This window comes from Argopecten irradians, chromosome 1 (assembly GCF_041381155.1).
Source record: "Argopecten irradians isolate NY chromosome 1, Ai_NY, whole genome shotgun sequence".
NCBI lineage: Eukaryota > Metazoa > Mollusca > Bivalvia > Pectinida > Pectinidae > Argopecten > Argopecten irradians.
The window spans coordinates 36,899,080-36,916,512 of NC_091134.1; the positions used below are offsets into that span (position 1 = coordinate 36,899,080).

At 34.8% G+C, this 17,433-nt stretch overlaps 1 protein-coding gene across 3 annotated transcripts; it reads right to left on the reverse strand.

Annotated features, from left to right (window-relative positions):
• Window positions 1-364: 364 nt before the first annotated feature.
• On the reverse strand, window positions 365-13,223 carry LOC138326351 (monocarboxylate transporter 13-like). Of its 3 annotated transcripts, XM_069272475.1 has the most exons (8): window positions 13,131-13,223; window positions 11,000-11,198; window positions 4,207-4,486; window positions 3,842-3,958; window positions 3,056-3,199; window positions 2,488-2,737; window positions 1,451-2,061; window positions 365-610 (listed from the first exon to the last, which is right to left on the reverse strand). In XM_069272475.1, exons 3-8 carry the CDS (start codon window positions 4,472-4,474, stop codon window positions 456-458), a joined length of 1,545 nt encoding a protein of 514 aa, XP_069128576.1. In that variant the 5' UTR covers window positions 4,475-4,486; window positions 11,000-11,198; window positions 13,131-13,223; the 3' UTR covers window positions 365-455. The 3 variants fall into 3 exon arrangements, with proteins under 3 accessions (XP_069128576.1, XP_069128582.1, XP_069128571.1); XM_069272481.1 differs by lacking the exon at window positions 13,131-13,223 and having other exon boundaries at window positions 3,128-3,199; window positions 11,000-11,292; XM_069272470.1 differs by lacking the exon at window positions 13,131-13,223 and having other exon boundaries at window positions 11,000-11,292.
• Between the last annotated feature and the right edge of the window lie 4,210 nt (window positions 13,224-17,433).

Below are 17,433 nucleotides of genomic sequence, written 5' to 3' on the forward strand. Positions count from 1 at the left end.
ATAGCTCTTCATGCATATGAGTGCATTTCTTTCTTCAGTCTTGCATAAGATAAAGTACATCACAAAAGCAATGAAACTCACACACATATATATACATATTACAAACATAGATACTAAGTCGTTATAACAAGATTATAAGTCGTTATAACGATACTAAGTCGTTATGACGAGATAATAAGTCGTTATAACGATATAATTAAGTAGTTATAACGATACAATTAAGTCGTTATAACGAGATAATGAGTCGTTATAACGAAATAATAAGTCGTTATAACGAGATAGAAATATTAATTGGTGTGTCCTCAGTCAGCTACCGTATTAGGAATCAGACATGTAGAAGAGACAAAAAATAATCAAGCCAAAATTAAGCGATTTTTTTAATATTTTAGAGACTGGTGGCCAGTCTTAATGAAAACCAACAATCATAACATTTTGTTTAATTCCAGATTCATTCGTCATAGTTGTTCTTCCTTTTCAACTGAATTCAAGCAATCTGTCTTGGTCAAATGTATTACATTCGCGATAAAAAAAATGGTCGCTCCGGCAACAGTGGCGCCACCTCCAAAATAAAATCCATACGAGTAGTCGCCCTTGATGTCCCGTAGTAGTCCTACCGAGGCAATGGAGATTGTATAAGATAAAATGATGTACACATCATGAATATTGTAGATGGTATAATGATGTACTAATCACAAAAAATGAACTTTTTAAAGGAAGTGATTATCAGCAAATGCAATTTTCGTGATTGCGTCATTTTTGCTTATTTATTTGGCCAATAATAGTTTAGATACCCCGGTATAGTTTATATAGATTCGCGTGAGAATATAGGAGAATATTTTTCACAAGCTTGAGATTTTGTCACACACACTCCGATAGACATGTCTTGGCGGTAGTCGGGCAAAAAATTCTTGAGTTTCCCACCCAAAACATGAAAGTTAGCACCCCTGGGGATATAGAAATATAAGGTCTTTGACACATTCGTTTGACCGATATCGGTTCCATGTTCATTCAAAAAAATTATCAAAACAGAGCGTCTGGGAATCGAAATATATTCTGATCAAGAATTAATATCAATAATAATGTCAATATCGATTTCGCTTTACGAATATATATATATTTAAAATTACATATCAACGCCAAAATTCCACTATCGTCTGCATAATCACCATATTGATCATATAACCATATGCTGTATACATCTGTGTATATACAATTCAATCACATTCACTGTGTATTAAAAAATTTAAAAAATAAAGGTTTGTATAATTTAATATTCAAAACGACTAATAAATAAAACAATGATTTGCACATCTGTTACATTCAAAAATCATAAAAATCATACTGGTAAATCAATACATTACTTTTCCTTTCATGTTATTTGCATATATAATTTTCCATAAAAAAATACTTAAAACATATGATTATGATTGAAACATAAGTCACACCTTACCTGTGATTGGAGGACCAACAAAGACGCCGATACCTTGGAAAAATGACAATAACCCGAAGGCATCCGCCAGTTTCTTGATGCCGAGGATGTCAACAACGATTACAGATTTCTGCGAGATAATGCCACCCATTAAAACTCCATATATGGAACACACTACCAAGAGTTCAGCCAATGTTCTGGTAGAAGGCAGAATTAAAGACACGGCCCCAACCAGCAATAGTGATATACTGTACAGCATTATTCTGTGCTGTTTAACACATCCCATATCTAATAGGGCCCCGATCCCTATACGTCCGAGGCCGTCCGCCAGTATGGTCACCGCTATGATGTAAGTAGAATCCTGGTCTGTGATACCAATCTGGGTCGAGTACAATGGAATGAAGGCATAAGCTGACTGGAAGGCGATCGAGAACATTACAATGGCAACACAGAATGATAGATATCTGTAATTTCCTAGAATATCTAGCAGTTTACGTGTATACTTGTTGACACTTTTACAGCAATGGACACAATTGTCACATAACGTGTGTCGCTTGTTCGAAATTGGCTTTGAAAGATGTCCTCCATTTATGTCACATGATGGTGAACCGTTGTTTATCAAAGCCGTCTCACTGAGAGAGAAAAACAATAGAACAATTAACACTCAAATTACATATAAGTTAAACGTCTTATTTAATTTATTCTAATAATTTTTAAGAAGTAGAAAAAATACCCGAATCCAATATATATCTATAATACTAAAACAGGTAACGTCTGTCGTTAAAAATGCTAGACATTTTACCCCTTCAGTATAGATTGCCCAATTTTAAAAATATTTTTGTCTTATAGATCGCCCGATTCATTTACAGTGGATTCATTTTCGGATTCATTCTCAAGATAGATTCGTTTTGAATTCTAATCTCGTATGATATCTATTCAGTGTTTACGAACCCAAAACCATTTCTACTGGACAGTTGTGTTTTAGACTGCATAGATATACCTTTCGATAACATCAAGTCAATAAAACTACATCCAGAGTTGAACTTCAATGTATGTACCTTTTGTACTTTTGAATTGTCTTCAATGGTCTAAAAACACAGCCACAGACCATCGTGTTTAACGCTATTGCGGACAACATTAGGAAAGCCCCTCTAAATCCGTATTGGTCGAACAAATATTCAATCAAAGTCGGAAAGAGAAAGGCTCCAAAACTTGAGGTTGCTATGCCAACGGCCAATCCTCGTCTTCGAGAAAAGTAATGACCAACCACAACGACGGACGGTGTGTAGACAAGACAGTTCCCAACACCTAAATTTAGCAATGGACAAATGAATGGCGTAAATAAAGAAATCACACGGGATTCAAGAATATAAAGAACAAATAAAAGTGGTTTAAATGTGGCTATTATGCTATAATTCTGTCAAAGCAAAGTTTAAAGCATTCAAAATATACTTAAATTCAGTCAAAATATATATTTAAAATGTATTTTCAAATCTTTCCATTACATATTATAATTTGAGATATTAAAATGTAGAAAGATGTTGAGCATTTCTACCATCGATTCATTTCATCTTGACTTTACCTGACAAGACTTACTGGAGTATAGGTTTCAATAAAGTTCCCTACCCCCCGCAATGGCGAAGCAGCCAAAAGTGAACAGAAGATTTGTGGAGAAAGCCGTGAGTAAGAGACCAATACCCATCAGGATAGATCCTGCTAAAACCACGGGCCGGTACTGGTACTTTTGGATCAGGATGCTGCACACAGGGGCTGATAAAAAATCAAGGGAATAGTTTTAAACCCTGCATTACACCAGGGTTGAAAAATAACTGAAACGGATATAAACCTTGCATCGCATAGAAGATAAACACTAATCAAAATGTTTTAGGCCTTGCCGACACAGGGTCTAGATTAAAACAAACATAAATGTCTGTTGAAAGTGATTACATTTGTACGTTGTCATCATGTTATATATTTTTGTAGTTCTGTCAATATTCCTCAACTTTAAAAAATATCTATATATACTTATATAAATATCCGTGTAGAGATTCATTAGAAAGGGAAACTTTAGAAACATGAGTCAGACTTGGATTCTTTATATCATAAATCAAATTTTCATTACATTCATTATGAATAACACCCCTCTAGATGTATCTTTCATTTCAGCGCGTGTTTTAGATAGCTATTGTTCATCGTTATCCATCTTAATTACATAAGTCGGGATTGATATATACTGTTAAAGCCATGGCACGTCCCTGTTTGAATACAATGCCTTAGTCTCCTAACAGAATGTTCTATTCTTAACCTTGGAGAGTACTAATATCTGGATAGATGTTTTTGATATGTTTTCTCATTAAAACTTGAACATAAATGAAGAATATGTATGACAAAAGATAAATCATAAACCTATACCAAACAAAAGTCGCATCCCTGCTGGTAAAGTGGCTACCCAAGCTGTAACAGAGGCAGATTGTTGAAACTTTGTTGTAAATTTCTTCATCAAAATACCCACCGACTTTTCAATTCCGACTGAAATGACAAGAAGACCAGTTATTAAAATGTGTACGGCATAACAAGCGAGCGCTATGTTTTTGTCTTCCATTTTTACAAAACAAACCATGGAAAATTATTTGTAATATTGCAATAAAGTACAAAAATACATCGATGATACCACAAACGCCGAAATACAAATTTCAATATAAAATATTGAAAATGCATTTACTTTCTGATTATCAGTAGAAATCAATAAATCCATAGGTATCAGACCCATTACTTACATATGATGATATGGATCCCGAGACTACCTATGACAACCACCCAGCCCCAACCCCCATCAGGGGCCGAGTGGTCCCTAACAGAGGTCATCTTTTTGTCATTATAATCGTCTGCTTTTTCCCGCGAGGGCGACTGATCTCTCACACAGGCTGTCTTCTTGCCCTCTTCGTGTTCTTCTTCCTGGGACGAGGATGTCATTGGTGTCATTTCATTGATATATGGAATTTCAGAAGACTCGGCATGGCTACCAGTACCTATAACGGACTCCATGCTTGCTTGAAACTGCAATTTAAACATTAGACAATTTAGGTTTTATGCAGCTGATATACACTGTTTATAAATTTATAAGTATGCATACGTTTGCACTTTTTTCGTCCAAATAATTCAATTCGCTGTCCCATTAGCTATCGTGGGTCCTATGCATATGTAAGTTTGTAAGTGTTGAGGTCGACACATGAACTAATTGTAAAGTATGAACTATTTTCATACAAATATAGAAGCAAACGTAGAACAATTAATACTAAACAATACATGTATAAGTCATTATCTTACTATACTATACAAACAGTACTAGTTTATGTATGCGATAAAACCCGCTGTGGAGCTCTTGATTGGGTGCATGTTAACTTTCCTGAGCATTTGGTCTCTGTAGGCTTTTTAAACTGTATAATTATGAACTAGAATATGGAAATGTGCATAATTGTTTCCATATACAATTAGTTTCATAATAAATCAGTATAAAGGACAGCGGTTATACATGTGTTTTTATCTAGATTGTATGGACAGGAAAATGAAGATAATTATAATAATAATTTGAAATCTAACAAAAAAATTAAATGCATTCAAATTGAAAACTAACAGTGATGTATATACCGTTTTTTTTCATTAATTTCTTTTCATTAAAGATGCTTCACCGCCGACAGAGCATAAATGATATTCCTCAGCTGAACAATAATTGGTGTTGAATCGTGTATATATATGTCTAATTAACACAAAAAATAATATAAAAATAATTAATTTGGTGCATGCGCAATCAGTACTTCCTTCCATATAGGATATAGTGACACGGATTTTTTTCGGGATGCAATTAATTATTTTTCATATTTTAACTTGAAGTAAAATTACAAGCTCAAACTTTTCAATGGTGGTAATGGTGTAAAGTAAGTAACTTTTGTAACTGAAGAAAAATACTAAATCGTCTGCTCCTGTTTTTGATAGTGAAAAAATACCATTTGTCAGCGGTGGAGCATCTCATTTCAGATAAGGTAAGGAATCCCTTTACGATCATTCGTTTTGATTTTTAATTTCCTTCGTATTGAGAAAATCAACTTTGTTCATTGTGTCAAACTATGTATGACATAGAATATTTGCCAACTCGATTAGATATGTCCACTTTTCAAGAACTATGCATTTTTTAATAATTGGAGTTAAAATAACAAAGATTATAAATTTTGATATACCGTGGACTGAATCTAATCGCGTAAAGGTTATTCGAGTAATTCTATAAGGTAATTTGCATGAAATTCTTTTTACAGTTAACAAATTAAGATTAAATGTTGTACGCCGAATAAAATGAAAATATGCAAAAATTATAATAAATACTGGCTTTAGCTATAAAACTTGAGAAACGTCAATAAACAAAATCCGTCTTACATACGATACAGCTTGAAAATGCAATCTTGACACTATGGAAGGTATAGCTTTTTTTCTCTGTCTGACTACTGATGTAGTTACAATTTCATATATGCTATTGAAACAATGTAATACAACAAGTCAATCTAGCGTTTTATCCATTCTAATCGAAATCATGACAAATTATGTATGTCTGTTGCTGTAACTGGCGTTTGTAAGTACGTACTTATGAGATTTAATCCTTCATTTTTTGTGCATAATATATACATGTATGTCTGTATCCAACTAGCTGTTTGACTTGGGGGTGGGAGGATTTTCGTCACAACGTATCAAACTTTGCTGAATGATAGAGCATATATCCTTATGAAAATATCATCTAATAAAAAATGTCCAACGTTTCCATTTTTTCAAAAACAACAGAAAAACCCTCGTGTAATTCCGACTCATTGCCACAGAGCTAAAATATCGAGTTCGCATCCCCAGGCAGTTAAAGTGGAATTTCCCAAACAAACTTTGTAATAATGTACACAAGTACACGATGGATTCCAAAATAAGCCTAAAACTCACAGAATACAAGTAAAATCAAACAAATGGGCTCGTTGGAACAGAAGTAAGAACGAGTCAAACTGTGCCATTATATGGAAATGTTAAATATTTAGATAATTAACTTTATGTATAATTCAATGAATACACTTAGTTTATTATAGTTACATATATAGCCTTAGACATCCTGGTCACAGCACCAATGAAATGTAGAAGTTCTGTAGTTTGGTGGTATGTTCTGTAGTGGTGTGTATATGTAGGACTCAAACACGTGTTGGTAGCTTCTGGTGTTTATTCGTGGAGTCCTTAAGAGCGACCCCGTTAACTTGTGAAATCTTGGTTTATATAGAGGTACATGGACATTCAACATCAATCAGTTTTATAATAAATGTCAGAGTACATATCCTTAAGTAATCTGACCACTTCTTGTCACGAATACGCACTTAAGTAATAGTGTATCGAAACCCGATGACTTGGTCATGATAGCTACAAGGCATATACATGAATAACCGTCTATAACGGTCTGGTCACTGCGACCTGATGTCTAAGGCTACACATGTAACTATAATAGACTAAGTGTATTCATTGAATTATACATAAAGTTAATTTTCTAAATATTTAACATTTCCATATAATGGCACAAAACTCTGATAACTACGACGATTTAGCGATCAATTTCAAAAAGTTGCTTGATCTCTGGTAAACACTTCTATTTGCTCTCGACTTCACGCCAGATCGACTTCACGCTTTATTGAAAATGTACATAGAAATCGAACACGTGTTTGTATGGTGTTTCCTGAATAGGCCTCCCACGGGTTGACTCGACAAGACTTGCAAACAAATGTAAGTAAACATAAGTGCAAGTCAGGTAGTTTGTATGGAAGGTCGAAGAACAGATAAGTACAGCTTGATCATGATTTCATTTTATTTTATAATATTATATGGATATATATCCAATCAATTTATCATGTACACTGTATACACAGGGACTTGGCACGAATATCCAGCCAACAATCAATTCTAATTTTGTATAAACATAAAGTATCTGTGTACTTACATGCATCAGGTACAATTAAAATAATATGTTGAGGCTGATATATCAGTATGTATTTGCCTGATTTTCGAGCTATTTCAACTCATTAGCTTCTAGGCCACCTTTGATTCTCTATTTTTGAATTATGTATCTGGGTTGCGCATGTTGAAATTACTAGTCCATCCATAAAAATATTGGCACATTTATATTCATTTTACAGGTATGTAGTGTACATTACTAGTCCATCCATAAAAATATTGGCACATTTATATTCATTTTACAGGTATGTAGTGTACAATGTGTACATGCATATATTATATAATTAAACACTTTCACTTGTGTCGGATTAATAAACTTGAATTAACAAATGTTTAATATTATATTGCAGCACTAGTTACTTCATTCCTAGCTCCAGTTTCTACATCATATTATATATATATATATCTTGTATTGCACTTAATATACTATTGACTTTTGTAAATTGGCGTCAGTATTTATCTTTAACACGAATCTTTGAAGAGTTAACTTCGCGCCTTGTATATTGTATAAAATACATACCGTATATATCTGGTAATCAATAGGTAACTAATAAATAAATTTGTATTACGGACGGCAGTTATATTCTGGATGTATATAAGTATATTTCTGTTCATGTATATCATGAATGTATCGTATTTTTAAATGCGTAGAATTTAAGAGCAAGTTTCAGTGGAGAAAAGACAAGTAACTGATACCGAACGTTATTCAAGTGATTTACATGTAGTTATCATGCATGGTTATACACACTGTACATGTACGATAAAATACTTTACTCTGGTGCCCCATGTATGCATCTCACTATTTACGAACAACATGTCATGGTCATTATACGTTTAGTATTAGCTGTATATGAAGTATAATAAACATTTGAGAAGCCACAGTCGATATATGTGGAAAAAATGAGTGTCAATCGTTAAAACAGTTGTATTACTCACCGTTTACTCGAAATTACCTTTGCTCATGGCCACGCTTGTTATACGTGTATACAGGGTATTTCATTTTTTTGGAATCAACTCGTTCTATTTAAGGCCAAGGGCGACCTAGTTAAGTACCCGTTTCTTATCAGTAGTAGGCGGAGCCTAGTCTAAGTTATCAGCAACTCCCTAGCAGCAGAATATATATATTGTAAACAGTAACACGTGTAGTACAATCTACTATAGTATATAAATGTAAAGCGTACTTACTGTTCTATTTATTAATTTAATCCATGAAAACTGGTTTACCATAACAAAGTGAGGTAGTCATTTACAAGTAAAACACAATTCTCTTCATTCTGTTCCTAATGCTTGATCTGTACGTGTAGCTCAAAGCTGTGTACCTTTTATTTTCTTTTGTGGACCTCCAAGCAATTGGAATATTGTGACGATTTATAGAGGTATAACGTCTGTCCACATTTGGAATATTGTGACGATTTATAGAGGTATAATATCTGTCCACATTTGGAATATTGTGACGATTTATAGAAGTGTAACATCTGTCCACATTTGTATTCCAATGGCAGACTGTTAGTTCAGATCGCGTTTTATATTGTTTGGTACTGAATGAAATCTGTTTGTCATGAAAAATTTTCATCACATTATTGAAACTTTCAACATAGCATGTGTCACGTCATCCTCGATATTCCAGGAGTTCCGATCACTTACGATCTCTACACCCCCGGACTATCTCATAGTTGGAGGCAACAGAACAGAACTGGTAAATTAGTCCTTTGATGTACATCAAAAGAGCCGTATAACGGTACAACGTGGTTGACTGTGTGGCTTTGAAGTTGGACGTCGCTCTCTCTGTAGCCTTCAAAGGGAATCTTTGCTGGTCTGTGATTGGTCAAATGTTTTCCGCTGAATTGCCTTCAAGTTCACTATGTGATAGTCCAGGGGTGTAGAGATCGTGAGTGATCGGAACCCCTGGAGTATCGAGGATGGTGTCACGTGCAAGGGCACAATCCTGTGGGTATTTCTATAATACTGAATTTGTGATGACTCTAAACAGAACTTGTGTTGTAATTTTGTCTTTTGTCTGGATGGTTCATAATTTTTGTCTGTTCTACATTTGCTTTAATTATGACATTCGAAGTGGTTTCCTTTGTAATGTTTGATTACGTTCAGCAGGTTTCGTTTAAGCAGATCGGGATCCCCATTGCATTTTTTCATGCACCAAAATGTATGTATTAGTGTGGCTTCAACTTTGTTTTGAAGAAGTCGTGATCATGTTTTTTTTTTATTTTTGGTTGCATACCAGCTATCATTTGGGTTTGTTGAATACCCTGACTCTCTAACAGATTTGTAATACAAGCCAGCAGAAAATATTCAGCGAAATTAGTTGTATCACTATAGTAACATAGCATAGGCTTGTAATAAATTTGTTTATCGCTAGATTTCTGTCATGTGTGTGAATGTTTATGGATATTGATTTCTAAACTTCTTCATAAAACTTTTTAGTCGCGAAGTTTTCACGGAAACTGGACCATTTGCTTATGTGACATAAATATGACGTAGAACTTTATGTGAATTTTGTCCGATAACATTAACATTATTATCCATGGCGTTCTTTCTCCATCCATGTCTAGCATCACCCATAATATCTATGCCGTCTACCAATTCTTCGTAGCTTGCCACTTCCTCTAAGGCTGCTGTCTCAATGCTGTCCTCATATTCTTCTGGTGGCTGCATAATGAATAAAACTCCCGACATACTAAAATGCACAGGTATAGTCATTCTAAAGTTGTAGCAATTAAACCAGGTCGGCCTTGGCCTTTAATGTCAATATATTGACTTAGTAAATTTCTTGTTTTGAACACTGTTTTAATAATGACATATGACAATCTAATAAAATAATCTGGAACTTGTTCTATGATTTAGAACTACAATGAGTTCCTTTTCATTTTGTTTTCGTTTACAAATACGCTCATTATTTCTAAAACGGAAAGAAAGGAGCCCATTTTAAGACTCGATCAGCTAGATGATTCGCATTTTCGGTCTAGCCTACGTGTAACAGTGCAGTAACCGGATACAAACACTGAACCTACTTCCTGCATCAGCACCTATTTATAAACGAAACATCGGGGGCAAACAATCATGTAATACAACTCTTACAAAATCATCCACAGTAAAACAATTTTCTCAAAAATTTTGCAATTTAAAATAGATCTAATAGTATTTGTGTGTAATCTTCTCGCTTAGTCATATATCATAAGACTCTTTCATATGTGGATATGAAGGATAGGGATATTCTACCCGCGGTTCACAAAATGTAGTAAAACCCGAGGCTTGCCGAGGCTTCATATCCACTTATGAAAGAGCATTTTTCTGTCGTACCTCAACGTTTTATTGCAATTTTACAACTTTAATATCCCAACAACTTGAAATAAATTCGAAGAAACCCACGACTGAGAGCAGGAGGCTTTATTGCTTGGGTAGTCATGCAATACAGCCTCATGCGACATGAGTGTATTGCCCTAGATCAGTATTACACCCGTAGGTATGAAAGAAAATGTATTATAGTCTATCTTTGCCGGTGTACTGATGTCATTCGAAAATTGTATAACTTACCAGTTATAACATGATCGCGTCTTTTCTCTCTCTCTTCAACACATGTAGATGTAAATAAGCACCAAGTGTTTCATCAGCTTTACGTTTGTGACAAGCGTAGGTCGTCGACTCTTAGGTTTCCGACGATGCGAGTGTTTATTTCTATGGCGTCGTGGGGCTCTTAAGGGGGATCGAGAATAGTTTGGTTGTCCATATTTGCCTGTAAGCATATAAGTTATCAGCCACGATTGCTATGTTTGATACCTTTTTTGAATTACATATAGAGTCTAAACCGGATGGCTAAGCTTGATAACGGTAAAGCTTTACACCTTTGCTTAGATGTTAACCTGAATATACAGTCGCAATCAATCGTTTCTGCAGCTGATCTGTAGAGAAGTTAAAACCAAAGCCCCCGTTGTTTATTGGATGTCATATGTCAAATTACACAGAAATGGCACGAAAAATGATTTTTAATGTAGGACAAAAAAATGTTTATGTATTTTTTTTTGTACTACATTAGAAATATTAGAATTTTTTGAGGCCTAGATAAGCAGGGTTAGTTAATTAAATATAGGTCAAAAAGCAAAACAAAAATCATTAAAAATGAAAGGTTATGATTAAGTTACAATACGCTTTACAAAATTATTAATTTTGAATAAATCTTAATTTGTAGAACTGTCAGAAAACTATTGGGTTTTTTTCTCTTCAATTTTGTACATGTATTTGATTTGAAGTAAAGCATTGTTCAATTCAAGTTTAAAAAATTTACTTTTGCTTTGTAATTTAGAAAGCTACCTGTGATTTGTACTTGTGTAAATATTTATTAGTTATGTAGTTGTGGTTTTCCAGTTTTAGATTTCTATATTTTTTCAATATTTAGAGTTATATAAAAGTGTTTGATTATGTAATTTTATGTTTTTCATATTTTGTCAGAATATCAATTTGTAGGTGAAAACAATGTTTGTGGTTTGTAGTTTTAGTTTGTGAGTATTTTGTATGGTAGTTGAAGTTGATTGTTCTTGTACAGTTTTAGAGAGAAAAAAAAGTTTATAACTTATATGGTAACTCTAATTAACTATGCTGTAATTATCCAATACTTAAAAACATTTTGGTTAAACGCTTTCATAATTTTCATTGCATTATGACAATTGTAGATAAAAAGAGATCTTTCAAAATAACAGCATATCTGTATTTTCATAGCATATGTACAGTTTACATTCAAATCAATTACTGTATACTGGGGACAACATTTAAAGCAACACTTTTGTATGATTTAGAGTTTATAATTTGTGTATTTACTTTATGGAACAACTGGTTTTCCAACTAATAAAATTTGCCACGTCAAATCATTGTTGTCCTATTTTGGAAGGACGGCGACTTGTCAGCTTCTTCTGAGTCGGTCGGTCACAATTTATTTCTAGTGGAAGTTTTGGGTGGTTGACCTTGATATGTGTAGTACATTTACACATATGTCTCTCTATATTTGTTTCTGTGAACAACATATATACGTCGTTCGTCGGAAACTTTCAGCGTCTTCGACTTAAGTAAATGTATTGGGTCCAGAGACATATTTATCACATAACTGGGCCCCGTTTCATTAACAGTCTTTAAATTTCTTAACTTAAAAATTTCCAAAGAAAAGCATTACAGATTTTAAGGAAGGTTCCTTAACTTAATATTTTTTCTTAACTTCTCTAATGCTTTACTATGGGGACTTTTAAGTTGAGTAATTCCTTTAAGTTAAGGATTGTTTTTTTTAAACTGGGCCCTGACCCGTCCAGCCATGTCATACGGTCATGTCATAAAATAATATAGTAAGACACATGTGTTATAAAACTATATTTATTATGACGCCACATGTAGTTTTGACGTCATAATCTATATATTACGTCGCGTGATTGTCTCGGTAGACGGAAACGTCAATCCTAGACGGATTTCTACCGTTTTATATAAAGACGAAATTTAAATTTTTATTTACATTTCTATAAATAAAGGTTATGTGATAGATATAGAGTCTTACACTCGTAACTGAAAAATTATCGAACTCGTGAAATAATTTGATATCAATATAAAATACTTGAACTCGTTTGATAAATTTCAGATTAAGATCCTCTATTTGTATGTTGGGATAAAGTACATTGAATATCCTTACCTTTAGTCATGGGGACAGCTAAGTTAAAACCTTTCCTCGTAGCAACGTCTAGAGGTCGGGATAGTCACTAGCTGTACGTTGTCGGTGATTCTGTTTGCTGAAGCCATGAACCTGTTGGTAAAATCAGTGGAGAAGATGAGTAGGGGAACATGGATGAGATCAGGAGTTAGACAACCCCCAGTAAGGGCATTTATAGATGACATGACCATCAGCACAAAGAAAATCAGAGAGGCAAGATGAGCTCTTCAGGAAATTGAAGATACAATCGTTTGGACCTGTATATAAAGATAAACCTATCCAAGTCTGGAAGTCTAGTTCTGAAAAAGAAGAAGGAGAAGATCAAGAACGAAGCAAGCATTCAAGACTACAAAGGAAACAATTCAAACAGTTTCCGAGAAGCCAGTTAAGTGCCTGGGGAAATGCTTTGACAACTCACTCAGCGATACTGGTAGACAGAGGCAGTTCGAAAAATAGATGGACATTATCGACCGGGGTGGCTTACCAGGAAAATAAGGACCTGGATATGAGTATTACCAAGGGTTCTTTAGCCGCTGTTAGTCTATGTCGTACCAATGACAACTGTCGAGGCTATAAAAAGGTTGGCAATTAGGTACTTAGGAGATTATTGTCTTTCCCAAGAAGCTTCAACAGCACAGAACATAACAGTTCTGGAGGTAAGTTGCAACTACTTCTCACATCATTGATGGAGGAGATTAAGATGACAAAGGTCAGACAGCTATTAATGTTGAGGGACAGTCGAGATGTCGAGATGAGAGAGGCAAGAGTAAACATCAGGGCAGAATGTAAATTGGCAGTAAAGTAGGCTACAAAAGAGGCATAATCACAACTTCAACATGGAATCATCGTTGGAACAGTAGCTGCGGGTAGACAAAGACTTGGGGTGACAACGTATAGAAAGTAGAGGACATCAAACCAGAAGGAGAGAAGACATCTTGTTCAAAGGGTAGTTCGTGCAATGGAAGAACATTCAAAAGTGGTAGGAAGAAACAAGGAAGTTGGCTGAATTGGGAAGGCGCCCGTCTAAAGAAATTGTTATGGAATGACATTTTGTACATGGAGCCTTAGAGGCTGCAATTCCAACAAAAGTCTGTCTACGACGGATTGTCGGCTCCATCTAACTTGGCGACGTGGGGAAAGACAAACGACCCAGATGTGGCACACCAGCCAATTTGGAGCATATCATTTCTTCTACCTCAGTGGCTCTAGCGGATGGACGGTACACCTGACCAAAGAGGGACAAAGTCGGCTTGAAAGTTATCAATTTCGTCATGGCTGAGAACCAGAGTGGGAAAGGCAATGTGGAAGGCAGTTGAGTGATAGGTACAGCAGGAAAATGGCAGTTGAGGGCAGGTCTGAATGGCTTACTGACGTTTCTACCAGATAAAAATAGCAGTCACCAATCAAAGGCTATACATAGTAATTTGGTCTTTTTCGTCCAAGCAGGCAGTGCTGGTGGAGCTAACAGTGCCATGGGAGGACCGTATCCACGACAAGCGAAAACATCAGCAACGAGGGTAGAGAATGTGGTGTCTTCCTGCAGAGGTTGAAGAGAGAGAAGAAGGTTGATAGAGCGGGTCTGAAGAGAGACTGAGGTGGCATCGATGTGGCTGAGGTAGAAAGAGGGTAGCAGTAGAGAGGGCACACCAGTTATATCAGTTGTGTATGAACTTTAAATATCATAACAATAGTGTTCATAACAATAGTGTTCAATATACTTGAGGATATCTGAGTAGTTCCGGGCTGGGACCAGATCACCCCAGTCGGCGCACTTGGGGAACAGCGCTGAAACAACCAAGGAAGGAGTATTCACCTGATGACGGAACCATGACACATCAGTACCATCAAAGATGTATAAAGGTAATAACACAATATGTAATAAGTATGATATATTTCAATAAAGCATGTGTTCATAATTCTGCTGAGATAACAAAACAGAATACGTATCATATAATAAAGTCACAATAGTAGTTAATAACGTATCAAAGACAAAAGGTGTTGACAATGAGAAATTTCAGTATGAACTAAATCTGATAAACAAATTAATTGTAAAGGTTGTTCTAGAATACTAAATTTTGGCTAATTCAGAAATGGTGACGATGAATGTAATAAAATTACAATCATTATGATAATTGTTATATGATATGATAAAGTATGTTAAATGATGCTGCATGCCCTGGTGCATCCTCGATACTCCAGGGGTTCCAATCACTTACGATCTCTACACCCCTGGACTATCTCATAGTGAAATTGAAGGCAGCTCAGCAGAAAACATTTGACCAGTCAGAGGCTAGTAAAGATTTCCTTTGAAGACTACCGAGAGAGCGACGCCTAACATCAAAGCCACACAGTCAACCACAGTGTACCGTTATACGGCTCTTTTGATGTACATCAAATTACTAAATTACCTGTTCTATTCTATTGCCTCCAGTTTTACTATGAAATAGTCAAGGGATGTAGAGATCGGAAGTGATCGGAGCCCCTGGAATATTGAGGATGGCCCTGATGGCGCCCAATCATGAGGATTTATTTTAAACTATTTTTCATCAACAACTTAAGAAAACTCTTCACAACAAATGATGTCTACAGGCCTGGAGTTATTCTATGAAGTAAAATGACGCAGTACAGCATTCCAAGAAACCGTGTCAAATTCTACCACACTGTTTTGAATACATTTTATAACGAATTATCGAGTCCAAATAAATACTGAAGGTAGGGGTTTCTGTCCCTGCATTTTCTTGACACCTTTAGTATTGCAGGTGCGTTAACCCAACAAATAAAATACATGTAAAGTGTTTTATAAATGTAAAATAGCACAGTTATGACAGAATATTCAACACAGGGAAGAGTGATGCCAGATACTAAATGATAGTTGAGTTTTAAATTCAGAAATAATGAAGATGAACCTTATTACAAATACAGTAATTAATTTGATATAAAATGATGACTTTTGATGAATTATGCCCTTTCGGCACCCAAGTATAGGAACTCATTTAAAAATATTTTGCATTACGAAAAAACCGCGTCCAATTTCTTACAACTCAGTATTTTACAACGAGGGATTAAAAAGTATAAGATAGATACTGGAAATAGATATTCCTGACCATGCATTTCTGAACACTTTTAAGTATTGCAGGTGCGTTAAAACAATTTGATTCGTACCATAACATAGTCATAGCATAGAAGAAATGTAAAATGTAGTATAAATGTGAAATAACACAGGCATGCATATTATGACACAATATCGATTAACAACAGAGATGATAAATAGTTACATTTTTGAACATTGTCATTACATGTTTTAATGTCATTTTAAACTAATTTCCTCCTCTTTCTCTTTATCGACCCAACTTACCTTTTAATCCCAATCAGCAGCTCTTCAATCTCTCTAGTTCAATCTCTCATCTTCTTTTCTCTCACTCAATATCTTTCTAGCTCATCCGTTACAACTACATGTACCACCATTCATGTCATCGACAAAAGGGGACGCACAATGAAACAGTTGCTGATAGACCGGTGCATACTAGATATGAAGTGTAATGGAAGGCCTACCTGTGTTTGAACGAAGAAAGAAAGGATTGCCATCATGTTATATGACAACTAAAATAGATCTTGCTATAAGGATTTATATTTCTAACAAACATCTTTGCGTTTTTATCCAAGATTACTGTGTAACTATTTTTAACAATTGGGCATTTTTTTTCTTTGAAAACAATACCGGTAACTCCGATTTCTTCTATTAGACCAACATTGGCTTTTTATAATATCGTCTTTATACCTAATTCTTGTACACAAAATGTCTCGTGAAAGAAAAAGTAAAGAAATACCATCTGTATAGACAACAGATATACATGTATGTAAAATCACAGAAGGATTACCAATAAATGTATCCCTTCAAATAGACGCTGTCTGAGCTTACTGATGTTACCAATTTCAGTGATTTAGATTATAAATCTCTGCCAATATGTTGTATTTGCTAAAACTGTATTTTATTTTGATCATTATATCATTTGGTTTCATCATTATTTGATTATATAATTATGATTATACTGTTCGTGTCTGTGTACACTTTACAACTACTCAAATTTCTGGTGATATTCCATTTTTCAATGATGAAATGTATGGTGGCATATTTCTGACATCGTGTTATTTAAGGTTATGTAACGTAACTTTGCCGATATAATTATGTCGACCTGTCGAGTTATATCATGACTTGTTGAGATATTTATGTCGGCAAGTCGACTTATATCACGGAAAGTCGACTTACATCCTGGAAAATTGACAT